Source organism: Harpegnathos saltator, unplaced genomic scaffold, assembly GCF_003227715.2.
Source record: "Harpegnathos saltator strain DR-91 unplaced genomic scaffold, Hsal_v8.6 scaffold718, whole genome shotgun sequence".
Classification (NCBI taxonomy): Eukaryota; Metazoa; Arthropoda; class Insecta; order Hymenoptera; family Formicidae; genus Harpegnathos; species Harpegnathos saltator.
The window spans coordinates 286,560-312,984 of NW_020230558.1; the positions used below are offsets into that span (position 1 = coordinate 286,560).

The window sequence follows — 26,425 nt, forward strand, 5'->3', positions numbered from 1 at the left end:
TTTATAATAACTTAATATGTGACATTAAAAGTAACCTAATTAAAAGTTAAGGAATTGATACTAGACAGTATAGCTTGTTCCTTGCGTGTAACATTGATGAACGGAATTAGCTTAAGTTAGGTTAACTCCGAGTGTGTTTAAATATAATTATACAAAAACACGATGGAAAATCAAAATGCGCAGTCTGTCAAGAGCAATAATCCCGCTCCGACGGTGGAACAAATCAATGCAGACAGGATTACCCAGGTATATTTTTGTTTTACTGAATTTACATGCAAGAATAATATTCATTTTGTGCAAGATTTTGTTAACAAAACATTTTTGTTTAAGTTTTGTTTCCAGATTGTTTATTATTTTGTATTTAAAATGCTTTTGATTGTTATATTATAGCTTGCGAACAAATATTGGGCACCACATACTACAGACAAGCATTTACTATTCAGTTCTCAGATAGTGGAAGAAATTTATATACAAGAAATATGTACGTCAAAGTTCTCCATTAGAAGGATTATGATGTTGGAGTTTAGCCAGTACCTGGAAAATTTTCTATGGCCTAATTATAATGCAGAGAATGCTGCGAGAGCACACACCATGTCTATTGTTGTTATGGTAAATGAAAAATTTAGAGAACGAGTGCAAGTCTGGGAAGCATTTGAAAAAAATTCAACGCATTTTGCTGGATTCTTTCAAAAAGTTCTGGAAGCATGTCTAGAAAAGAGCATAGCAGACTTTGAGTTGAAGGAACAGACAGCATTGATAGTGTTTTTGAATCATTGTTTTAATTCAATGGAAGTATCTTTAGTTAGAGAAGAGGTGAAAAGATTGGTCTCATTGCCAATGTGGATTTCCTTGCAACAAGGTAGAAGAGAACTAGAGTTTAGAAAATATCCTAAATGGAGAAAATATTGGAAAATTATAAGGAAAAAGGATGATCCAGAATATAAAGAAAAACTTGAATGGGAACGTAGGTTTTTGCACAAACTGATGATAAAATTTATGACAATATTGGAGACAATTCCTGCAGAAGGTATATATCTTTTAATTATATTATCTAATTTATTTTATTTTTGAAAGATGAAATTAGGGATTTTATAGGAATTTAGACTCTTCTACTTTTCTTGCTTACATAACAAATTGCAATAGCATCGAATGATTATTTTTAATTATATATTTTTATTTTTTGTAGGAGTTGTACTAGCAGACAAAGTGCGCTACTGCGAAAGATTTTTGGAGCTGATTATTGACTTGGAAGCTTTACTTCCTACCAGACGTTTCTTCAATACTGTTATGGATGACAATCATCTGGTGGTGCGCTGTCAGCTGTCCAATCTGCTACATCGTCCAGAAGGTAGTCTGTTTGGCCAGGTGAGTCTTTACAAAATATTGCAAAGAAACATAGTTTGGACATATGAAATGATTCGGGGCATTGATTCGAATTTATTTACCAAAGATTTATATTTCTCTCATGTACAAAAATTGAATTGACATACAGATATAAATATTACACAAACATACTATTAAAAGTACAATATCATTTAAGGCTTCGTCACATATATTTAACTATATTGCGCAATACGCCTGCATACGCTTGAACACTATCCATTGATAATTAGTGATATTGCACAATATAAATGACTTTATCTTTAAAATCAGTACATTTGTGAGGACATGATATGTCTTGAACATCGATACATGCAAGATGCTAGTAGACGTGTCAGAATGACGAAGCGACAGAAATGCAATTGTCGACAAGCAAATATCTTGATAAGGCAAGAAATTGATTTTGTTTTAAGGCACATACAATCACCAAAAGTGAAATATCTTTCGGAGTTCTCTGAAAACGTGGTATATAATTTCGCTAGTGCCATTATTTTTGTGCATCGACTTGAGCATGATGATTGATCGGTTTGCGTATAATCTCGCATAATCTCGCGTATTACGATTTCCTAAGAATTCCCTTTTAATTTGTGAAATTGCCCAATTTCTCGTACGCTCCCAATTTGCATATTACTCTGATTTCACGCATCGTTATTTACATTACGTATTGCCGTATTTTTACATTCCAGTATTGTCTCGAGTATTTATACGTATACTTTTTACACGTTTTGCTGGAACGTGTCGGGGCTATCTCTCTATACAATAACGTCATTACACTTATAATACTGTTTCTTTCTCGAGCAAAAGACACAACCACGCAACTCTTACAACTTTACAATGCATTTTGGTTTCAAGACATACGGAGTGATCTGAGGAAAGATCGTAGAATTCAGGTACATGCTATATTCGCAAAAACCAACAAGAAGAAACAACTGATCAGTGCAAATTGACTTCGCAGAATTTACTTTAAGACGGATGATCTTTTCATGTGATTGGGTAACTGACGCATGAAAATGTGAGTCGTGGATCAGTAAAGTTCATCTTAATCGAAAAAATCAGCCGGTATTTCTTCTTTCAATTCACGCTGATTAGATATTCTTATTATCTGTTTCTGCGAGTACTGCGCGTCCTGAAATATTTCGAGTCTTCCCTTGAATTACCCTGTACACGTGTATATCTATCGTACGCATGTGATAAAATTTACGAAAAGTATACAGTGACGAGCTATGACTTGAAAATAAATCGGGACGGGTTTCTTGAACGCGACCGATATGAAGAATATATTTTCAATTCGATCGTAATCGTACGAACGTGCATATACGATCCTTATCACTTGTGCTTGGACGATCGTACGGAATGTTTCTCTCGTTACGTATCCTGTGCGTAATTCGCGTTACTCCTAGTCTTCCCCACGTATTGAGGGACGAGTCAATAACCGGCATTGATGGCTGTCATTTCCTCGCCCCAGTCGAGGCCCTCGGTGTTGTCGCCGGAACTGCAGCAGTTGCACGTCTTTCCGAGTAAAAACGTGACCCTGCGCTGACCGAATACGCAGACATAGAGCACGAGCAACGCCTGCAACAGATTCACGACGATGTGGCAATACACGAAAGCGTCATATTTGAGCTGCGACAACAGCAGCGAGATCCAGCCGGCGCTCAAGATCGCGTACAGGAAAACGAACATCCTGAAGCTGTACTTCATCTTGTGATGAATCCGGCCGTAGGTGCTCATCCGCTTGATCCGGTTGGCCGTGGTCAGCACGAGGCACAGGTTAATCACGACAGTAAAAGCGATGCACATGAATATCACGGTGATGCCAAGCCAACCCACGGTTTCCTGCGCGGGATAAGTCGTGCCACCCACGACGGACTTGTTTGTCTCCAAAGCGAAGTGGGCGAACATCGCGGTGCCAGCGATGCACACGGTCAGGCCCCAGACCCACGACGAGTAATAGCAGTATTTCTTGCCGTCGGTTACCCGCAGGAAGACGTTACGCGACCTGAACGTGTTCCACACGTAGTAGCCGAGAGCGCTGAGCCAGAAGAAAGCTGCCATCAGAGAGACATACATCACCGTGTCTGAAAAGGAAAAACGGAAATATGCATTTTGCATTCTGAACATAGCGGACTAAAGTTTAACAAGAAAGTTCAAATGGCGGCTCTCTGTTGCTATCGTTAATTGGACTTTCCGTTTTGCGTGCAGAGCGCGTTGACTGCGCTCGTATTAAGTTCGTGACTTACGCCAAGCCTTAACACGTTGAACGCCGCGACACGCTCACTAGCGACCGCTATAATACCACCGCGTCTTATCGAGTTACGTATAATGTATCGTTAATCGCGTTTGAAAAATTGCGGCTGTATAGCCAATAGAGAATCTACAAAGCTAGATGAGAGTCGCTAGATTTAGATTTAGATTTAGATGTCTTTCACATGGAATACTCATTTAATTTGTCGGCAATTCTATTTGGAGGATGCTGACGCTTGAAGCGTTCTTCAGATAGAACGCTTTTGAAAAAAATGTGGAAAATACTTGGTTCTCACCAGAACCTGTTTCCTGTTTATGGGAAAAGACTGCTGAATCAAACTGATGCGTCTCGAGTTACATTCATCCACCATATATGTTGGATGATTGAATCTTTAATAAAGTTTATGTACAATCAAAGGAAATCAGCGCGACGGTCAACGTCTCTCTTAGCGTCACGAAGACGCTCAATGTGTCTCGCAGACGGAATTGAAAGACTGATGATGAATTAAACATTCGTGGCATCTCTCGCTTTATTTAACGGGAAAACAGATTCGTTCTCCAAGCAACATGCCTGGATGTCTGTGCATGCGATGGATGTCTGAATCGCCTATGCGTACCAGCGATCAGGAAGCTGATGTGACTGCCGAACTCGGTGAATATCCTGACAGTGGAGGCACATTGATTAGCCACGAGGCACAGAGCCATGCTGGTGATGATGTTGCCGACGAGGTCGCGCAGCTGCGGTAACACAAAGTAAACCACCGCGACAACCAGGTAGCAGGCCATGGCTATGGCGTGGAAGGCGGGATCTACCGCGTGCGTCAGGAGGTAATTGGTATCCGACCACCGCACGGCGACTGTGGGCACACACAGCATCGCGTATGTGGCCACCAGATGATCACTGTTCAGCACAGCCTTGTCGGTGCAATAATGACCGAACTGGTAATCGTAGTGTATGCTCACGGACTCGTCATCTTCGTCATCTAAGTTCGACGACGCTCCACCGCCGTAGACACCTCGTTTCTCGTCCATGCCGTTGGCCAAGTCGACGATGTAGTGGCGCAGCACACCGGACGATAAGATCGCCAGGCGATCCGGTCCGGTCGGATAATAGTACACGTGCCACTGATGCTCGTCGGAGGCGCACCGGGGCCGTCCGATCTTTAGCTCGTACTTGGGCTCGACGAACTTGGACCTGGCCAAGGCAAATGACGGACTCTGCTCCGTGAACTCCGGCCGCCACTTGGACTCATTGGTCTCCTTCAGCGACCTGCACCGGTCGTCCACCAGTATCTCTTCAGGCTCGCAACACTTGCCGATGTACACTACCGTGCCAGCAGCACTGCCACCACCGACGCCGACGTCGGTGGCCCGCGTCTCGGCGTCGGCGGTAGTGAGTGTCCTCGTGCTTACAGCCCAGATGATCGCGAGCAATGTCAACAGACTCGTCGTTGGATACATGACGCCAGGACGCGCACGCGGGCTTCTACTCACGCTCTCACATTCGCCGCATCCGCTGCTCGCTCGCTCGTTCCTTCGTCGGTCGTCTTTAGCGGAGAGGAAGTCGCCGCCGCGTTTCCCTCTCTCTCCCTCCCCCCCTCTCTCTCCCTCTCTCTCTCTGTCTCTCTCTCTCTTTGTCGGTCGGATCGATCGTTTCGCGGAGCACTCTCCTCCTGCTCGTCTGTCCGTACGTCCGTGAGTCACTAACTCATTGCGACAGAATGTCGATGAACGATACGCGCGCCTCCGCATACCTGGCCGCCAGTGTCGCCTGCGTCCTTTCCTACCTGTCTGCTGCCTATTTACCTACCTAACTACCTATCTATCTACCAACCTACCTATCTACCTACCCTACCCTACCCTACCCTACCCTACCCTACCCTACCCTACGCTACCCGTGCCAAAGACCGCCGCCATAATATTCGTGTTCCTCGTCGTATCCAACTGCTACTCGCCCTCCTCCTTCTCCCCACTGTCATTTCTCGTCGGCCTCGAGCGAATCGGCTTCCTATTTTGCCTGTCTGTCCTGCAGCGTGTCGCCTGCGAGACGCACGAGAACACACACAAGAACACGCATCGTCACCGCGCTCTGTTTTCGTTGCTGACTCATTTTTGCCATTATACGATTTTAATTTATGCAAAATCATGCGTTGAGCACATATGAGACTTCGGGTTTTAAAAGCGGTTTTACTCATCTATTTTCGCCTTTCTTGCAAAATAAAGTGTCTGCAAGAGCTGGACGCTGAATTTATTGGCGCAGACATTACGCATAACGTTCGTTTCTTATTAGATATTTTATTTCGCTAATTTCGATCGCAAGGTTTTTTGCTCCATTTTCCTATTTTCTGGTGACTACTGGTGACTTGATTCAGCTAAACGACAATTACGACGAGTTTTGCAGTCTGCAGCTTCACATTTGCAGCACCTAGTATTCAAGGGTTGAATGAATATCGTTTACTTGTGGATTCAGGACGATATTGATAAAACGATGGAACATCTGGTCGAAATGTCGAAGGATTATCAGCGTACGATAGCGATGGCGGATGCACGACATCGGAAACCGCGAATAATTCGATCGATCTTCTTGTTTTTTTTTAATCTTGACATCAGCGACGATTGTTGTTGTTGACCCTCGTCGAAATGCGCACTCAAGGTGTATCCGTTTTTCTAAATGCGGCGACTCCGCCTTATCAAAATTATTCTTATCAAAATTATCATTATCTCTTGACCTCTATGGCGCGTAACATGTGTGCAATCGCAGGGACGATCCTCCGCGTGTGACACGCGTTCTGGCAATCTTATCCGCGTCACAAGTGTTACTTTACGTAGAATGATTACTAGCAACGGATTGCGAAATAACAGAAGATAGTACTTTTTTTCTTTTTTCAAATAACAGCGTTAATAAGACATACAAGAGTAACTCTGAGCTGATCTTCATCCTTATCCAAACGACTGCTCGATCACGCGCGCACGTTGCTTTATTATTAAGTCGTTCCGACATTATTGTAGAATCGCATAAAAAAAGTGCAGGCAATATCCATTCGGGTCAATGTCAAGAGGCCTCGGTACTTGAAGAATCGCGAGAAAAATGATCAATTGCGACCGATGACTCCGTTTTTTGCGCAAATATGCATCGATACACCGCAAATCCAACTGTGATATTTTTACATGTGTAAATATATAATCTGACTGAAGCTCTTTTTGCCGTTTTAAATCACGTCATATGATACGCCTAAATGTATTAAATTATGTTGTAATTTAATTATAAATTAGATATTGTAAATTAAAAAGTTATAAAACAAATTATAATTTAATTTATAATTCCCAAATTATATGTATCCCCGAAACTTCTTAAGATGTGAAAAGAATTTCAGCCAAAATAATACACTAAGATATAAAGTGTGCGTCATCGCGATCACACCTGCGCGCTTCGCTAGAATCTTGCGATTTCTTTCTCTGAATCGCCGTGACCACTCAATTTCTGGCTTCCGTGATTGAAATCAGGAACTATACTACCGTGGGCAACAGGACGATGTTTCGGGATACTTCGTACAATTTGTATCATCGAGCACGATATAAGTGGGTAATGCGTGATGAATTACGCACGAAATTAACTGAAGTAGGACGGAACAACGCGATACGATTGATGATGCCTCAATGCTTACGGAAATGATTTTTTTTTTCTTTTTTGTTTCTGTAAAGCTATTTTCGTGATTTATTCGTGGGGCGGGAACAAGAGATCTCATTATTAGATATTTAAAATTGGTACCACGCGCTGCGATATATACATATGTATACATACGCAATGTCGCGACTTTTAATTCGCGGACGGTAAGAGCGTTCGATAGCCTTCGAATCGTCACCACAAGTGGCCTTAATCGTATTTACCACCCGACAGTTCGATGTATGTGTGCGTATGCGTCCGATATTATTTTATCGGTCGATATGTTCTGAATTTTCGGGAGAGCTCATTGATGATTTCCTGCCTTTTTCAAAAATACTTGTCACACTCGAACGTTCCTCTGTTTGCGCGCTCCCACAAAAATTTGACATGTGTGTATCGCAAGCGGCTTTCTCTTCTTCGATAGATTTATATTGGAAGAATGAACGAGATTACACGCGAGTGTTTCGATCGGTTCGATCGGGGATTAATGTCAAAGGTTAATGTCTGATTCTCGGCATTTGCTTACGCAATGTTTACGAAAATCTAGACGCGCGCGTGAGTGCAATGAATAACTCACATACGCAAAAATGTTCGCGATGATATCGCTCCGCTCGATAATGGAACTTAGCACGAAAAGGCGACGAGATGTACGAATGATAGAGCGAATTTATGCGTTTTTCGCGGGAAATCGCAGAGACATGCGACTCAGAGTCATGACGCGTTTCCCGCGGGTGAGTGAGTGAGTGAGTGAGTGAGTTACGCGATACCGTAACTGAATCACGACTGAATCCGCGACGATCCGATTTAATCACGAGACGTAGTAACATTACGCATCTCATGAGTAATCGTGTATAATCGTGTACAGATTGTTCTCTTTATATTTCTAACATTTTCACATACGAACAAGTCGTTCGTTCCGACTCATTGTTACATAACATACGGAGATTCTTGGACAAAACATTATCGCGCGCCTTCGCCTTCGTCTTCGTCGGTTTCCCGCTATGCTAATCGTACAAACAATTAAGCGTATTCTGCCGTGGCTATAATAATCGAAAGCGTACGTACACGCGAATTAATCGACAATAGACGCGACAATAGTCGTGTTGTTATCTGTGCACTGATCATCTATACGTAATATATACGGACAATCTCCGGGAGACTGTTCATCTTTCGTCAATGACAACGTTATTCCTCATATTAAATGCACAGGTACGATATCTTATATCTAATGCGGCACATGTGACGCACAAACTGTCGGAGAGAAAAACTGCGCAAAAGTGTTCGCGTTATCCTTGTTGGGACAGCTCAAGCTCCTCGGGCAGCACGGCCTCGCATTCCTCGTCCTCGTAAGCTGCCCAGGATTTCGGGAAACCGATGCCGCAAGGCCGTTTCTTCGCCAACAGCTTCCTTACCCTTTTCCGCGTCGCGACCAGGAGCAGGAATATGACGAATCCTTGAAGACCGTTCAACAGGTCCGTCGGTATCCTGACGAGAGAAAGTAAACTTCGTTCGATTATGTTAATCCGCGCGGTACACACTAATCGACAAAACAGCGCTAACAAGCGATGGAATTGCGAAAACTTACTGACGAGAAACGATCTTTCTGTTATCATTATCGAAAATACTCATCTGAACATTCGACTACGTACGACACTCGTTTGAAATAACTAAAAATATTTGATTGAGCAGAGATATCTCCGACAGGAATCTTTCTATTTCCAGAAATGAGTTCTCGTTCGCAGTTGCTGGACAACAGAAAATCGGCCACACGAATTGCATTTTTATTCGTGTGTATATACGGTCAGAAAATTCTGACGACCCGCATCGCCTGCCAAGACTATTTTGCCGGCTAATGTACGAGCTGCGTATAACAATGGAAAGATCGCCCACCAGAACTCGTCCATTTTCGTGTCAACGGCGAACGATATCAGCTCGAAGACCCAGGTGATGCCCATGACGAGTATCAGCTTGATATACAGCAAACACTTGAATCGTAAAACTCGCAACTTGCTGCCCGTGTAATCGCGATACTGATGCCACAAACGCCAGCTAGTCAGTCCGAGATAGGTAATATTCAATGTTAGCAGAATAGCGACCGGCCCGTAAAAGTACGCCCATGTTTGCGTGGCGCCTGTGGAAAGCACAATTGTCGCGTTTTATCTCGACTGTTGTGAAAGTCGATGAATCGACGAAGATTTCTGTGTTCTTAACATCCATCTTCGCCGTCGATACATGCAACGATTGACGCTGGAATTTTTCAACGGCGGTCGAAAATTTCGAACGAAGAAAAGGCGGTATAAAAACGAAACGATCAGCACTCAAGGACTCACCGCTGAACCAACAGCTGTTGTCGCCGAAACCTGGTTTCAAGTGTTGGCCCTCTACAAGATGCATCATCAGCGCGGTGATCAAGAAACACGACGGACCACCCCACCCCCAAACACAGTAAACATAGAAAAGTAACTGTTCCTTTACCCTGAAGTTCTTGAACCTGTACAATCGAGGTCGAACAACGGTCAGATTGCGGCGACGCTTGGAGCTTCCGCTCAATCGACACTTACCATACGGCACGCCACACATTGAAGGCCACGATATTCAGCCAGAAGAATGCAGACATGAAGGCAAAGTACAGAATGAATCCTGGAAAAGCGTCGGACAAAATCGCACGGATAAAATCTTGATTCTATAGCGACATCATTGAAAATAATATTTAAGTTGGTAAAACAATGTGTAACGTATTGTAGCTTCAATAATATTACTGCTGAATCGAGAAAAAGAGGCTTTTACTTCTACTACGAAGTTGTTGACTAATTGATTCAACAGCATTTCTTCCGTGCATCTTTTTGTATCAGTAAACAAAACATCAAAAATCATGTACCGAGAGAAACGCAAATAGTATAATCGCCGTCTGTGTTCGGCCGCAAGTGCTGGATTGAGAGGACGGTGTAACTGACCGCCAGGGTAGTGACCGCCGTCATCATCGCTTTGTCCTGAAGCTCTCGTAGTTCTGGTAGTATCACATAAACTGCTAAAGTGGCGATCAGGAAGATGGCCGAGATGATGCTGACGATGCAGACCAAGGTATGCTTCCACGTCATCGAGACACCGTCACTTATCAGCTCTTCGTCGAAACATGTCAGAGCAATGTTGCCGTCTCCGCCTCGTTTCGACTTGGTGATGCAGAATCTGTGCGAAATACACGTAACAATGAACAAAAATGGAAATATCAGCGCAATGTCCTACGTCCCCACGATCAATTTTCTGAAGAGAGAATAAAAATTCAACGAAACTGTGTGCATTTGGGATCTCAGGTGTTCAATTTCTGCGAATTAATTTCGGCCAATGAGAGCCACACACAAGAATGGCGGTAGCGAATAATGTCACGCAGGAGAATAATAATATCGAGACGATATAGAGACATCTTTTCAGCCTGAGGCTGGATCCATCTACACGATGGCAGATACGAGTCCGTCAATTTTCATTGACGTCAGAGTTTATATTCAGGATATTCTAAAGATTCAAGAGTCTACGTCAATCTTTTTTTCTGTTTGTTTTTTTTAATAAGAGTGACATGTGGCGGATACTATGAGTGCTCCAGTACAAAAACCTTGGAGAATATTTTGACGAAAGATTGAGGATTGACGAAGTTCTGTCTACTGCTGCCTAGACGGATAGGGAGAATCTAGCTTTAAACTCTACGTACGTAGGGCCACCTTCCATAATCGACTCTATTCTGCTAAAAATATAAAAATATCTCTCGATGTAAGAAAAACTGTGCGAAACACCGACAATTAATCGACAATTACGTGAGTATCTCATTATGAGGATCTCAGAATATTATTGCGTATTTGTGGGGAATATCCAGCCGGCAAGATTTTCCTCACGCTTTCTCGGTATTCGGCTACTTTCGAGCATTGATCCTCGATATTTCTGATTCTCTGCGAATCAGTATATACACCACAACTGGCGATTTGGCTATCGTTCACGTAGGAAACATGAACTCGTCCACATAGGAAACCACCAACGGAGTGTTACCGAAAACATTACCTGTCCGCCGGAATTTTAATGTTGTCCATATCTAGATGCAACCATGCGGTGTTATCATCCTGGTGAATGATAGTGAAGTTATCGCGCTCGCTCAGCTCGGGGTCGATGATGTAGATGCCGAACGGGCAATTCAACCGGATCTTTGTGCCGTCTGTGCAATTGGCGGAACGTTCCCATGTCTCTCCTTCAGGGCAGCAGGAAACGTCAACGGAGAGACTCGACGAGATTAAGCTTGCAAACAGCCCGAGCCACAGAACCCAGGAAAAACCTATGAAACGTCGCAATATCAATAACATTGTGAATACGCAAAGCGATCTCCGATCTGTTCTCAAGAGAGATCGAGAGCTTGGACTCAGTGAGACTTATCGAGAAAGTACTGAGAAATTAATTTTTGAGACGTATTTGTTCCTCTTAAGATCTTAAGATGTGTCAGCAATAAAAATCTTTCTGATTGAATCAGCAAGAGGAATATTTCACCGATAATCGTTACTGAAAAAAGTAATTTGCAGTGATTAATGACGTTACAAGTAACGCATCTCTTCTCAATCCTGAAAAAGACATCACGGAGATCAAAGAATAAATCGATTGTCTGGCGAGTTTACCGGCCACATAATCAATTGAACGTCGTCGAATAATTGTTGGCTCGTCATTTTTATCTTCATACGTACGATACGAAACAATGTAGTTTTAACGAGAAGTTAATACAATATTACGTATACGAAGTAATATTATGTGCGCATGTGGTTTCATCAATAACTATATGATGCTCAAATGTCCCAGTGTGACGCGCGCATTATTCTGCAAAAAATGCGTGAGTAGCTAAGCAAACGCGGCTACTGATAAAGAATTATTTTGTCGCGTTCATCGAATTCTGTGTCACTCGTACGTGAGTAAAAAATAAATTTCTCAGAAAGATTGCAATAATCTTATTGCAAGGATCGTGTTTACGAAAATAAGTGCGATTTGCACCGCAGAATATCGTTCTATTTGATATAAGATATTCCTTGTCACTGGCAGGTTCTAAGGAGGGTTTTGGGCGGAGGGGGTAAAACCTCCCCTTCCAAATTAGAAGAAATCAGTCTTACTAGATCCGCTTAAAAAAATTTAGGTAAAATGACAGGCTGATTAATACAGGCGCCCGTGAATCAAATTCTTATGTCTAGGACTGCATCTAAACTGTCCGATTTCTGATATACAATGTCAGCTACTGTTTGCTGAGAGTCTATTAATGATTATAAAAAACCTCAAAGCTACAGCATTATTATATTTACAATTTTATTAAAACCCCTCCCCATTATCGACGTCAGGATCCGCTAGTGTTCCTTGTACCGGGTGTTTCAGACCACCCAGGCCACCTGATTTTTTCGTTAACGCGATATTTTACAGAAAAATATTTCAGACAAAAGTTGTAGGGCTTCAAAGAATCTATTTACTGACGCTATGAATTTGACCTTGGGATAACCTTGAAAAGTCCAGTCAAGATCAACATAAAAATCTTAAATGGATACCCCAATTTATTATTACATCATCTTTTTCTAGCAATTAATTCGGACAACTTTTGTCTGAAACATTTTTTTATTTACCTAATATTTCTTTAGATATTTAAGGAAAACTTGATAACTTTTTCAATATTTAACTCACGATATCTCGCTAACTATTTGTCAGAAAAAAAAGTGGTACTAGACTTTTTTGCTCTATTTAGTCTCAAGAATATATTGTTACAATAGCGCCTTGATTTTTGTTAATTTGATGATTTTGAAATTTTCAAAAGTCAGTAAGTTAACAAAAGTCAGGATGCTATTACAACAATATATTCTTGAGATTAAAAATAGAGTAGAAAAGTCTAGTACTATTTTTTCTTCTGACAAATAGTTAGCGAGATATCGTGAGTTAAATATTGAAAAAGTTATCAAGTTTTCCTTAAATATCTAAAAAAATATTAGGTAAATAAAAAAATGTTTCAGACAAAAGTTGTTCAAATTAATTGCTAGAAAAAAATGATGTAATAATAAATTGGGGTATCCATTTAAGAATTTTATGTTGATCTTGACTGGACTTTTCAAGGTTATCTCAAGGTTATCTCAAGGTCAAATTCATAGTGTCAGTAAATAGATATTTTGGAGCCCTACAACTTTTGTCTGAAATATTTTTCTTTAAAATGTCGCGTTAACGAAAAAATCGTGACCCGGGTGGTCGGAAACATCCGGTATATATTTAAACACACACACATACGCACACAACATACATCAAATCGATTAACTGACGCGTGTCGTTAAAATGGTAAAAGAAGAATATGGATTCACGTGTTCAACGAGCGTACATTGCCGCTATTATTTCTAGCGAAACATAAACGCGCACGGAGTTTCCGCGTACGTCACACAGCTAGTCGGCCTGATACCAAAAGGTTTTTTTTTATCTTCGATGATACACACAGCTCGAGGCGTTATCGCGTCGGTGGACTATCAGTACGGTGGATGCAAGATTTCCAACGGAAAATATATACATGAGACGCGAGGTCGCGACGCATCGCGCGCTCCAAAGCTTGAGAGCTAGAATCGTTCGCGTGGATGAGGAACTCGTCGCGTGTAAATAGGCGGCGTCCAAACACGTCAACAAGAAAGACAAAAAGAAAAAAGAAATAGACACATATGGCGGTTAGATTTCTCGATTAGCGATCAGTTGCTATTGCGATATAGCCAAGTGCCATCCGCGCAACCCGTAACCCAGTTTAGCGCTAATGGCGGGTGCGCGATGCAAAACGATCGCGATGAAAGAAGAAGGGATGACTCTGTTAACGAGGCTCTTTATTACGGCCATTGGACCGCATTGTGCATGCATATGCAGTGCATATTCGGTCATCGTGTTACAAATCATTTTACCAGAGGTTCTTTCGATTTTGAGCTTTCATTCTGAGAATGAGACGAAAAAGCATCTCTTGCTGGCTCGGGAAGCTCTTTAGCGAAAAGAGTAACATTTTATTCTTAATTTGCTCTCGTCTTATTTATTAATTAACGTTCGGCTATTTTCATGACGAGATTCTCTCGTGTTATAAAGCCGGAGTCGTTCATACAAGATATGTCAAGTGACGTGACTTAATACTATCGTATTAATTTTTGCAATCTGTACAACGAGCTTCTTCATCGAGTTTAGTTGGAAATTATCGTCAAACCGATATTCTTCTTAGACCTTTTCGCTTGAATTCTGCATTAGCCGCTTGATTTATCGGTAATGTTATTATCAGTGAACTGAACGACTCGCTTATTTTTGCGCCTTTCATTTATGTATCGACCTTGTAATCTTGGATAACGATATTTTCTGCGGTTGCGACATTCGTAACTGGCGCTGTATTATACGTGCACACGTATGTATGTACGTTCATTGCGCTTCTCTCGACTCTATTTTGCTTTTCTGCCGCGATCTTCTGACCCGATCTTCATTGCCATCGCCCCACAAACGGAAAACACCGAGATTACAAACTCCAAGTGTGACGGTATACCTCTGTATCGCGGAAAAAATCGGCTTTATATTTCTTGTTGATGGTACCACCAGCACCAGCGTACCAACGTGCGAAGTCAGCGGCATCAACGTCATGACTGTATAATTTCTGGGAACTTCTGAAGTATGTTAGAGTAAAAATTTGTCGTTTCCTCTCAACATATTGTACGATTAATCGTGACGCGCTTGGTCGTAGTCTCTATGAATATTTACTACGACGAAAACAACTCAGTTAATAGCGGTGTATAAGTGCCGTCCTGTCTTTTAATTGGCATAGTAGATATGCGTTATTAACGAGTGAAATGGACGCGTCGTTGCTCTCGTGTCGCGTCTCGTCATATCCCGGAAAGAATAAAAATCATGCGTTAATAAATTCGCACTGGCGCCGTGTTCATTCAGTTTTGGCGGTCGCGTAAACCCGACCTGATAAAACGCTCTCGTATTCTATATAAAAAACGTAATACGTGCATAAGAGAAAAACAAGACCAAGTTCGATGTTTCTGTCACGATTAGCGTGCGGTTGCGCGCACCCACGCGTTGATAAGAGATAACGGGACTAATGGAAGATATGTGGCGAATAGTCGCTCGCAAGACGTCTCATTTGAATAGAAGCGAACGAACGAACGAGAGAACAAAGCGCTATTGATAGGAAGTTTGCTTGATGCACTTTATACTTCCACTGCCACATCCTTATGAGAACGTCCTTATGAGAATTATGAAACGTATTAAGATAAGACGCTCCATCGCGCGTCGCTCCATCCGATTTATTTATAGAATCTTCTCTCTCTTTCCTTTCCCTGCCACTGAGGCCGATATCTAACCGACTGTGTCATTTTGAAAATATTTTCCGACGAAATCCATATTCATGTGTTTTCCGAGTAGACAACAAAAGCTTATTTGTTGCTCAACACACGCCACACGTGCCACACGCAGAACCGCGGCGATATGCGTGCATGTGCACATTGAGATATTCATTCACCGAGAGTAATTATCTGTTAATAATTTTCTCAAGCGCAGTGCTTCCTTTGTCGAGGAAATAGCGATGCCAATTAGCACTAGGTGATTACGGCAAATTTTGCAGCGGACGATCGTAGATTCTCTAGTTTTCTTAGTCTCGATCGCGTGTTTCAGTCGTGACTACCGTGACTGTTGCAGACAACAATATGTTAAATATCAATCGCTCGTTCCGATAATTCTCCCGTTAAAAAAGAATCGTAGTACTTCAGACACGGGTATTCTATTACCCTATGTAATTATTAGTTAGAAATTTACATTGCGTTGAAGAGCTCGACGAGCTATGCCTTATATAAGCGAAGTAAATTCAATTTATATGCTGCAAGTAGTGGAAGAAAATATGATCACCACCAGCTCGATGCAACGTGATTAAGAAGCAAAGTTATTACTCGAGTGAGTAGTTGTACGAACGTAATGTGAGTAGTATCACTTGTTGAGATTTGTGCACGATTCTTCGTATGACAAAAACATCATCTTTTAGAAGTGATTCGGAGAATCGATGCACGGAGGAGATTTCTCACGAAAGCGATGCACGAGGAATGCGCAAATCTGAATTTTTGTCATCGAAATTTATTTAGAACGAAAGAACAATAATCAAGTCACAAAGTCTCGAATGACTTTTCGCTCAAATAAACTGAATTCTTCATTTTGAATCGTCGAGTGAATGTTTTTCTAATCTAGATTGAAAGGTGAATCTCCGCGATACGTTTCGTCGCCACAAAAACAAATTCACTCTTTTCGATTGAAATATTCATTCGTACACAGGTCAAGTAAGACAATAAGGTTACCCTGAAAAGTTCTATTGTACAAAATTTAAATTAAATATTTATTTTTATGACTCTGAGAGCAACAATTTTTACTGTCACTTTGAGTGAATTTCCACGCAGTTTAAATAAGATTTCATTTTAAGATCTATATTAATAGTTGCTGCTTGAAATTTCTCCTGAGCGAGATGTTCAGATTTGAATCCAGAGTTAAGTGTAAATTACTTAGCTGTATCACGACTATAAATATGTCACATGTATTGTACGATCCAACGAAAATATTAGGATCTAACTATAATTTTAGATCTTATCTCACATGAGACAAGTTTCAAGCGAGAACTACTGGCAAGGACCTAAGTAATTTGCAGAATGTACGTGATAGTTTAAGGTATAATTAGATAGATAGATACTTATAGATGTTTAACTTAATTCAGAAACACTTTGGGTACATATACACAATAAAAATTATATATTATAAGAAATATATTTGAATTTCCACAATGATATGGATAATGCGAAAGAGAAAGCTCAAGTTTACCTCTGACGGATGATGCGCTTGACTGCCTGCCGTAACTCGCGTTTGACAACATTATCATTCTCGCTCTCGTTACCGCATCTCTTCCTTCCTGATCACTGGGGACAAATCCGCGCGCGATGAAGCAACGAAGGATGGGATTCAGGTTTTGGGATAAGGATAGGTATCGTGACACTGAGATGAGAAAAGTCTCGATTGAAAACGGCCTCGAAGAAGAGTACGCGACGCTTCGAAGAGCGCCGAAGAGCGGGGTCAACAAACTGACGACCACGATGATGATGACGACGACGAATCCACCTTGGCGTTTCGCCGCCAAGTAGTCGAGGGGGTTTTCCACGGGATACTCTGACGCACGAGTTCAATGAGATCGTCCGATCTCTGCCATTCCTTCTTTCTCTTTATCGCGGTTTTTCTTTGTCGCTTCGTCACTCTTTTCTCCGTTTCCGTTTTTTCTTCTCTCAAGCACTAGGACAAGCAGATGCAACAATGCTCGCGCCGCGATCGACAATCACGAAACAGATAGGTGAGGAGGACTCTCTCGGGAGGACCCGATCGATCGACTCTCGTGTGGTGACCTTCACTCGAAAATTCCGGAAACCGATACGAAATATCACCGATCAATCGGTGGAAGAACTCGTGGTTGTTTGTTTAGAATGTTCTCCACACTCGTACGTTCTGTTATCACAAAATCGCGAGAAAAGTTGTGTGTCCGTCCGCGATTGCCCTGCAAGTTCCACGATAAAACCAGGTATTGCTGTTGACGATAATATAATCGAACCTCTCTGTCGATGATAAGCGTGACCGGAGCGTGGTGCAGTACCCGCAGTTAACGCGTCACACACTTGCACGCCGTGAGCGAAACTGACGCTCAACGGATCTCTGGAGTTCGCTGATGTCCGCGCTCGCTCGTCGGGGGAGATAGCGCGATCTCCCCCCTCTTTTTTTATATTTCGTGGGCTCGTCTTGGCATACGCATGTGTGTGCGTATGCACGAAATTGAGCCGTGTATATTTTTCGTATTTTTTTCCACCCTGTCGCTCGTGAGTGACGGCATGTCATGATTCGCGCGCAGGAGAAACAAAACAGCCGGAGGAAGACCGGCCTAGGTCGAAATTTCGCGACAATCACGTTGTCCCTTATTGATTCACCAATAAATGGACAAAGATTGAGAAAGTTATCGAGATAAAGGGCTTGTACGATGGAGATGCATGTAAAAATGAATGGCAGAATTGCTTGATATGTGACGAAAACAATAAACAATTTTTGCACATATTTTCTGCAAAAGCATTTGTAATTCTTTGCCAATAAGACATAAACTTTGCAGAAAAGAGTTGATGTTTCATCGGTAAAACCTCCAAGTACGGTATCTCCTTAAACCCCGTATTATCTGATTCGACTCTCCAATTCTACTCTCTGATCTTTATGATCTTCATCTTCTTAGTGCTTGGTCTCTTCTAATATAGCAGGCTTTTGAGTCATTATACTGTGTGAATGAAAAAACGGATAACGAGCTCGCGAATTGGATTATCGTCATGCATTTTTTTCCGAGCGCAAAAAATGGAATACTGACTTTACACACGTACAACTGCGAGATACATGAGCACGGTTGAAAAGTTTCCTTAATATCCGCGGCACACACGTACGAAGGTCGAACGTGGTAACGATAGGAAGTTCCGCTAATTATTGCGAAACACTACAGCATTCGATATTTCTTCAAACGCAGTCAGTTAAGCGCGTTTGATTAATAACTCGATATGTAAAATGCACAATCATGTACGTTGATTAGTATGCTGTTGCATCGATAATATGTCAGTTCACATCGAAAGTTCGAGCAAGACATTGTCATAGTGGATTTTCAAAGCGAATAAAATCGTCCAAACATTTTCGCAAGCGAATGAACGTGCGCGTACAAAATCGCTGAATACTCATCGAATACACACGGCTTCTGCACGCGAATTAATGAAAATAAAGTTAATTACAAGGAAACGAGGGGTGATTATATGTATATTTGGCACCGCTCAGCAAATGGGTTCGTGTGTCAGCAGTCTGAAGAAGAAGAAGAAGAAGAAAAAGAAGCAGTCAATAAAGTAGAGGGAGAAAAAGTAAAAGAGGTCTCCCAAAGAGGTTTGCCAAAAAAAAGAAAAAAACGATTAATGTAGCCATAGCCGGTCCTTCCCGGCTGTGACGTCGACTGCTTAATTATAAATGCAACGATTCCGTCGATTCTGGTTTTATCGATGTACGTGTGGCGCGAGTCGGGGTCCTCCGTACGATAAAATTAAAAGAATTATACGCAGCTTCCAAGCTGGAAATTCTCTGACAGATTGATAAATCTGTCGCGTTAGCTTTTAGTTAGCTCTAATCCACGATAACGCAAATGAAATCATCGGAATTCGTGCCGTTTGTTTACAGCTCCTGGAGATGCTGAAATTCTACGCCCGATTCGAGATAAGCGAGGAAACTGGTAACCCTTTGACTGATCACGATATGACGCAGTTGCACTACGCTAAAATTACGTCTCTTCAGGTACGCAGAATTCCATCCCGCTTTTCCTACATTATAGATATTATTGCAATTAGCTTTTAAATACATAAAAAATTTATATAAAAAGAGGATATGCTGATTGAACGATCGAGAGAATTATTTTACTGTTTTTATGGCCATCCCACGAGATCAATTATTACACTGTGACGATGATCCGCGAATTTTTCCCGCCGATTTTGCGTCGTGAGCTTTTCACAAAGGTGCTCGACGACGATCGATAAAAAAAGGAATATTACGTTACAAAAGTATATGAATTTTCAACAGGAGGTATGATTAATACCACTTAGTCATGCCATTGATGTCGATTTACGCACGGTATTTCTCAGGCGCGTTAATATTAAAATCATCAAACTAACCGTTGTCATTAAAATTCTGCCTAGAATGCAGTCTTCGCGAAATTCCCGGATCTGCGGAGCTTTGCGTTGGCTAACGTAGCTAGCGTCGACGTCAGAGACGCTCTTTACAAGCACTTTGGTACGCTCAGGTAAGTCCCCTTTTTCATGTGAATAATTGCTCTTGATAATGAATATAATTGTGCACTCTGGAAAAAAAAGAAACATCTCCTGTGATTACTGTTAGGAATGATATGGAAACTGTGAAATGTAATGTAATAATAATGTTATACAGGGTGTCTCAAAAGTAACGGACTACCCTAATAACTCTTCAGTATTTAAGTTTCAAGGAAAATGATTCGAATAAAAGTTGTAGGGATTTAAATGAGCTACCTTATGATGACCTTGACTTTGACCTTGATCTCTATTTTCAAGGTCATTTGAAGGTCAACTTGCGTTTTTTAAATGGGAACCCTTATTTTTTATTACACTGTTTTTTTCTACTAGTTAATTTGGAGAACTTTTGTCTAAAACATTTTTTTATTTGTTTAATATTTTTTGAGATATTTGAGGAAAACCTGATAACTTTTTCAATATTTAACTTACGATATCTCGCTAACTATTTATCGGAAGAAAAAGTGCTACTAGACTTTCTTGCTTTATTTAGTCTCAAGAATATATTGTTACAATAGCGCCTTGCCTTTTGTTAACTTACTGATTTTTGGAAATTTCGAAATCAAATTAACAAAAATCAGGGCGCTATTGTAACAATATATTCTTGAGATTAAATAAAGCAAGAAAGTCTTGTACCACTTTTTTTTCCAACAAATATTTAGCGAGATATCATAAGTTAAATATTGAAAAAGTTATCAAGTTTTCCTCAAATATCTCAAAAAATATTAGACAAATAAAAAAATGTTTTAGACAAAAATCGTTCAAATTAACTAGTAGAAAAAAACAGTGTAATAAAAAATAAGGATTCCCATTTAAGAAACGCAAGTTGATCTTTAAATGACCTTGAAAATATAGGTCATAGTCATTATAAGGTAATTCACTTAAATCCCTACAACTTTTATTTAGATTATTTTCTTTGAAACTTCAATACTGAAGAGTTATTAGGGTGGTCCGTTACTTTTGGGACATCCTGTATAGTGGTTATAATATGTAAAGTAAAAAAAAAGAGGAATATATAAATGTTAAATATTGGATACGCGCAATATTTCCACATACATATTTATAAGCATAACGTTAATAAAACGCTGAATGAATAACGTTATTTTTTTTCCTTGCAGTCAAGAGAAACTGAGAGCCATCGCGAGTTACTTAAATTTAGTGCCGCCCGAGGAGCGTGAGAAAGATGAGAACTGGTATCGCTTGGACATAGACTTTCTGCGTGAACTATTGGTAAGAGCTGACCGCAAAGAAAAAGGAAAAAAAGAAAGAATGAAAGATGATCGCGAGGTTTGCTTGATCGAGGTCACGTCGAATTCTGAGTTGGGTTTTTTTTTGTTTCATCTTTAGATATCGCGACACGAGCGTAGACCATCGCAGCTGGAGGAGCTGAATGAGATGCCGCTCTATCCGACCGAGGATATCATCTGGAACGAGAGTGTCGTCCCGACCGAGTACTTCTCTGGCGAGGACTGCCTGGCCCTGCCGAAATTGAACCTTCAGTTTCTCACGTTGCACGATTACTTACTACGGAATTTCAATTTATTTCGCCTGGAGTCTACGTGTAAGTAGAAGATGGTAAAAAGTCATAGGGATCACGAATCATTGAATTGCGATTAAATAACATGTATGTTAATTACGTTATATATACATATCGTCGCTGTTTTCACAGACGAGATACGACAGGATATCGAGGATGCCGTAAGCAGATTGAGTCCTTGGTAAGTTATTCGTCGCAATGTCATATTTAGCCGGTTCTTTTCATTTTTTCCTTCCTCCTCTGGAGCGCGAGAGTGATCAGGATCAGTGATCTTTTCCTTGTACAGGCGGGCCGAGGACGGTGGCGTCTATTTCGGCGGATGGGCCAGGATGGCTCAACCGATTACACAATTCGCGGTGGTCGAAGTGGCTAAACCTAACGTGGGCGAAAACAAACCATCCAGAGTACGTGCTGACATCACGATCAATCTCAGCGTTCGTAAAGAGATTAAAACCGAGTGGGAAAATCTTCGTAAGCACGATGTGTGCTTTCTCATCACGGTCAAGCCGCCCAATCCTATCGGTAATGCAGATGCAAACCGTTTTTTACATAAATGCTGACTTAACTGCAATAACAGTAATAATAACAAGAATAATAATCATAACGATAACAATAACAACAACAATAACAATATTTGCGTGACAAACTTTACTTGTGGAAATATATTCTTTGGAGAATATATCAGTAAATAAGGAATAATTTAGACATTTTTTATATTAGTTATACGTGGCCTAAAAAATTTCGACTGTCTAGTCGAGAATGTCTGGCAACTCGCGATTGTCTAGACATATAACATCAGTACATACGCGAATTCTTGATTAATCGTATTGTTACAGGCACCAAATACAGCCACAAGCTTCCTTTCGTGTCCCAAGTAGGACTGACCACGGTGCGTGGCTGTGAAGTTGAGGGTATGCTCGATTCGAATGGCAGAGTGATAGAGGACGGCCCGGAACCGAGGCCAATTTTACCTGGTGATTCTCGTACCTACAGAGTGTGGTTAGACTGTAATCAGTACCGGATAGACATGGACAACGCCAGTCATGGCGGCGAGGACGTATACGAAGGATTTAATATTATAATGAGACGTAAACCCAAGGAGAATAATTTCAAGGCGGTTTTAGAAACGATTAGGGAGCTCATGAATACCGAATGTGTTGTTCCGGATTGGCTGCATGATATAATCCTCGGATATGGCGACCCCGGTGCGGCCTGCTATTCGAGGTAATTAAATCGATATTTTATTAAATATATTCTTCTTCTGCAGTGTTTCCGCGATAATTCGATGTCTTAGTGGCCAACTAAGCGAATCAATTGTTTGCTAAATCAGATTAAATATTCAGTTTTATTTGCTTACTTATATGCAAATGAGTAACTCTTTGGATAATATAAAAATAGAAGAAAATATTGATTTCACGCGACAGAATGCCGGATGAGATCGCGACGATGGATTTCAACGATACGTTTCTCGACATAGACCATCTACGAGCAAGTTTCCCTTTATACGAGATCAGTATAAACCCCGAGGATGAGAAAGATCTCGTGCGGCCGTTCCAGCTGACTTTCGAGGATGTTCTAGCAAAGCGCAATAATGAATCCGTGAAGAAAATTATCAGGGTAAAACCACATGTACCACCCAGCCGAGGTCCATACAGAGCAAATGAACCGAAGAAGTGAGCATTCGCTTTCTTGTTTAATCATAGATTTAGTAACATGTTTAAGGCATGTTGCTTTTTCTTACTCGCAGAACGAATAACTTGTACTTTATCATATTGCAGGAATCAGATCCCTTTCACGCCGACGCAGGTTGAAGCTATTCGAGCTGGAATGCAACCGGGTCTGACGTTAGTAGTGGGTCCACCCGGTACCGGCAAAACGGATGTCGCCGTACAGATCATCTCAAATTTGTATCATAACTTCCCGAATCAGAGAACACTCATCGTCACACATTCCAATCAAGCGCTCAATCAGCTGTTTGAGAAAATCATGGCGCTCGACATCGACGAGAGGCATCTTCTGCGTCTCGGTCACGGTGAGGAAGCTCTGGAAACCGAGAAGGATTTCAGTCGTTATGGCAGAGTCAACTATGTCCTTGCTAAGCGCTTGGATCTACTTCTAGAAGTTCAGCGGTTACAGGTATGTAGTTCCTTTTGAGCGGTTATATTTAAACGAGATTGCGTTTTATATTTGTTTTAATTATCTGTTTCTTTTTTTTAAATCTAAATTATAGGGTTTTTACCTTTAGACACATAATTTAATGTTGAGGAGAAAAGAAATGAAATTGTTTGTAAGAGAATGATTATTTTATAAAAGTTAAATTTTCTTTTTAAATTTGCAAGAAGATTAAAACACACTAATTGAGCTAAAAAGAATTATTAACCCTGATAATATGGAAAAATGCTAAGTGTCTCATATTATTTACTGATCTAATTTTGATACAAAAAACCGATTCTGAGTATAAAGAATGTAGAAGTCGACCGTAAGTTGTTAATAAATGCTTTATCTATTCGTTCATTTGCTTCTATAGGAATCGTTGAATGTGAAGGGTGATGTCGCGTATACCTGCGAAACGGCAGGATACTTCTTTATGTATCAAATATTCACGAGGTGGGATCGCTTCGAAGCCAGGATCAAACAGCGGCAGAGTACGAGCGAAAAATCCGACTTGGCCTCCATAGTCGACGAGGAATTTCCATTTCACAAATTTTTCGACAACGCACCTCAGCCGCTCTTCAAGCGGAATACGTACGAGGAAGATCTCAAGATCGCCTGCAGCTGTTATCGGTGAGAGTGTGTTCAATAACGAACTATCGCGAGATAAAGGATCGCAAACAGAGATTTGTTTTCCGTTATTGTTTTAAGTTATTTTATTTTTAAAGTTGAGGAATTGCATGTTCTCAATGTTGAGTTGATTCTGTAATTTTGGATTGTCCAAGAATATGAAAATTTTAGTGAAATAAATAAACATTTTTCGAATAGTTTGCAGTAAGCTCTCAAATTAAGATATTAATGATGTGATAATCATATGGGTAGGTACATCGAAAGGATATTCGCCCAGCTGGAAGAATTTCGCGCATTCGAATTACTGAGATCCGGCCTCGACAGATCGAAGTACTTGCTCGTAAAGGAGGCCAAGGTGATCGCCATGACGTGTACACATGCAGCGCTCAAGAGACGCGAACTTGTTGACATGGGCTTCAAGTATGATAACATCCTCATGGAGGAATCCGCGCAGATTTTAGAGATCGAGACATTCATACCGTTGCTGTTGCAAAATCCCCAAGATGGCTACAATCGCCTGAAGCGATGGATAATGATAGGTGATCACCATCAGTTGCCGCCTGTCATCAAGAACATGGCGTTTCAAAAATACTCGAACATGGAGCAATCGTTATTCGCGCGCTTTGTGCGTCTCGGTGTGCCCACGGTTGACTTGGATGGTCAAGGTCGTGCCAGACCCAGCATTTGCAATCTTTATAATTGGCGTTACAAGAAATTGGGCAATCTGGCGCATGTGGAGCACAGCCCCGAATACCTGGTGGCAAATGCTGGCTTTCTGTACGACTTTCAATTGGTCAATGTCGAAGACTTCAATGGCGTCGGTGAGAGCGAACCAAGCGCCTACTTCTATCAGAATCTCGCCGAGGCTGAGTATTGCGTTGCTGTGTTCATGTACATGCGTCTGCTGGGTTATCCGGCCGACAAGATCAGCATATTAACTACCTACAATGGCCAAAAGCATCTCATAAGAGACGTAATCAACATCCGATGTGCGAACAATCCGCTGATAGGTCGGCCCAACAAGGTGACCACCGTTGACAAGTATCAGGGTCAGCAAAACGATTACATTCTATTGTCTTTGGTGAAGACACGCGCAGTCGGCCATTTGAGGGACGCAAGGCGTTTAGTAGTCGCGATGTCGCGTGCCCGTCTCGGCCTCTATGTCTTTGCCCGCGTGTCCCTCTTCAAGAACTGTTTCGAGCTGACGCCGGCATTCGATCAGCTGATGCAGAGACCATTAAAGCTACAGCTCTTACCGCAGGAGGTCTATCCTACTGAGCGACTGTATGATGCTGTGCCCCCGACTGTCCCGATGGAAATCGAGGATATGCCGCATATGGCTAAGTTCGTCTACGATTATTACATGGAGAAAGTCAGCGGTATGAAGGTAAATCTCCAAATAATGTTATTGTGTAACTTGTTTCTCACACATCATTTTCTCGATGCTAACGAAGACTGGTGGGTTTATTTCCTTGTTTTTCTCAGGAATCGCAGAAGATGTGGCAGAAACCAGGAACCATGCAAACCACGAGTAACCGAGTGCACAAGATACCTGCTCACCCTGGTGCCGACGACGATACCGACGACGATGACGATGACGACAAGGATAACAACAACGAGGAAGCAGAGCAAAGCAAAGCGGAAACGAAAGAGACCACGGAAGAGACGGCAGAGACCAAGTATGAACCAATCAAGAATTTAGTCGAAGATCCTCCGAGCGAGGCTGAAGATGACAGTTGAACGAGCCACGTCACTTACCTATGCGCGCATGCAAAGATTGACACTACACTGGGCAACGTGTCGACACATTGTAGAGGTTGGATAACCTCGAATTATACAATTCCAAGGCAGGAAGAATAGGGCTGCCACACATACACACAAGTTCCAACTTCGACATGTTGATCTCGGAAAATA

At 41.5% G+C, this 26,425-nt stretch overlaps 3 protein-coding genes across 4 annotated transcripts; 1 reads left to right on the forward strand and 2 right to left on the reverse strand.

Annotated features, from left to right (window-relative positions):
- Positions 1-26,330, forward strand: LOC105180766 (RNA helicase aquarius). 2 transcript variants are annotated; one of them, XM_011137045.3, is made up of 15 exons: positions 1-246; positions 391-1,027; positions 1,187-1,365; positions 19,556-19,669; positions 20,068-20,171; positions 21,312-21,423; positions 21,541-21,754; positions 21,863-21,911; positions 22,017-22,252; positions 22,567-22,954; positions 23,155-23,403; positions 23,509-23,866; positions 24,258-24,514; positions 24,764-25,898; positions 25,997-26,330. In XM_011137045.3, the coding sequence occupies exons 1-15, from the start codon at positions 163-165 to the stop codon at positions 26,249-26,251; spliced, it is 4,371 nt and encodes a 1,456-aa protein (XP_011135347.1). In that variant the 5' UTR covers positions 1-162; the 3' UTR covers positions 26,252-26,330. The 2 variants fall into 2 exon arrangements, with proteins under 2 accessions (XP_011135347.1, XP_011135348.1); XM_011137046.3 differs by lacking the exons at positions 1-246; positions 391-1,027; positions 1,187-1,365 and adding an exon at positions 18,868-19,267.
- On the reverse strand, positions 1,401-5,459 carry mthl5 (G-protein coupled receptor Mth-like 5). The gene is made up of 2 exons (XM_011137048.3): positions 4,242-5,459; positions 1,401-3,458 (listed from the first exon to the last, which is right to left on the reverse strand). The coding sequence occupies exons 1-2, from the start codon at positions 5,374-5,376 to the stop codon at positions 2,806-2,808; spliced, it is 1,788 nt and encodes a 595-aa protein (XP_011135350.1). The 5' UTR covers positions 5,377-5,459; the 3' UTR covers positions 1,401-2,805.
- LOC105180768 (probable G-protein coupled receptor Mth-like 1) lies at positions 8,141-17,204 on the reverse strand. The gene is made up of 7 exons (XM_011137047.2): positions 17,147-17,204; positions 11,336-11,603; positions 10,167-10,474; positions 9,850-9,928; positions 9,619-9,779; positions 9,179-9,419; positions 8,141-8,773 (listed from the first exon to the last, which is right to left on the reverse strand). Exons 1-7 carry the CDS (start codon positions 17,202-17,204, stop codon positions 8,575-8,577), a joined length of 1,314 nt encoding a protein of 437 aa, XP_011135349.1. The 3' UTR covers positions 8,141-8,574.
- Positions 26,331-26,425: the final 95 nt, after the last annotated feature.

Coding starts and splice junctions, on each gene's coding strand:
- LOC105180766 (XM_011137045.3), top strand. CDS start 163: ATGGAAAATCAAAATGCGCAGTCTGTCAAGAGCAATAATCCCGCTCCG. Junction 21,912..22,016: donor GTAAGCAGATTGAGTCCTTG/GTAAGTTATTCG, acceptor TTCCTTGTACAG/GCGGGCCGAGGACGGTGGCG. Junction 22,253..22,566: donor CAAGCCGCCCAATCCTATCG/GTAATGCAGATG, acceptor GTATTGTTACAG/GCACCAAATACAGCCACAAG.
- mthl5 (XM_011137048.3), bottom strand. CDS start 5,376: ATGCGGAGGCGCGCGTATCGTTCATCGACATTCTGTCGCAATGAGTTA. Junction 3,459..4,241: donor CATCAGCTTCCTGATCGCTG/GTACGCATAGGC, acceptor TTTCCTTTTCAG/ACACGGTGATGTATGTCTCT.
- LOC105180768 (XM_011137047.2), bottom strand. CDS start 17,204: ATGATAATGTTGTCAAACGCGAGTTACGGCAGGCAGTCAAGCGCATCA. Junction 10,475..11,335: donor ATTAAAATTCCGGCGGACAG/GTAATGTTTTCG, acceptor TATTTCGCACAG/ATTCTGCATCACCAAGTCGA. Junction 9,420..9,618: donor CAACAGCTGTTGGTTCAGCG/GTGAGTCCTTGA, acceptor TGCTTTCCACAG/GCGCCACGCAAACATGGGCG.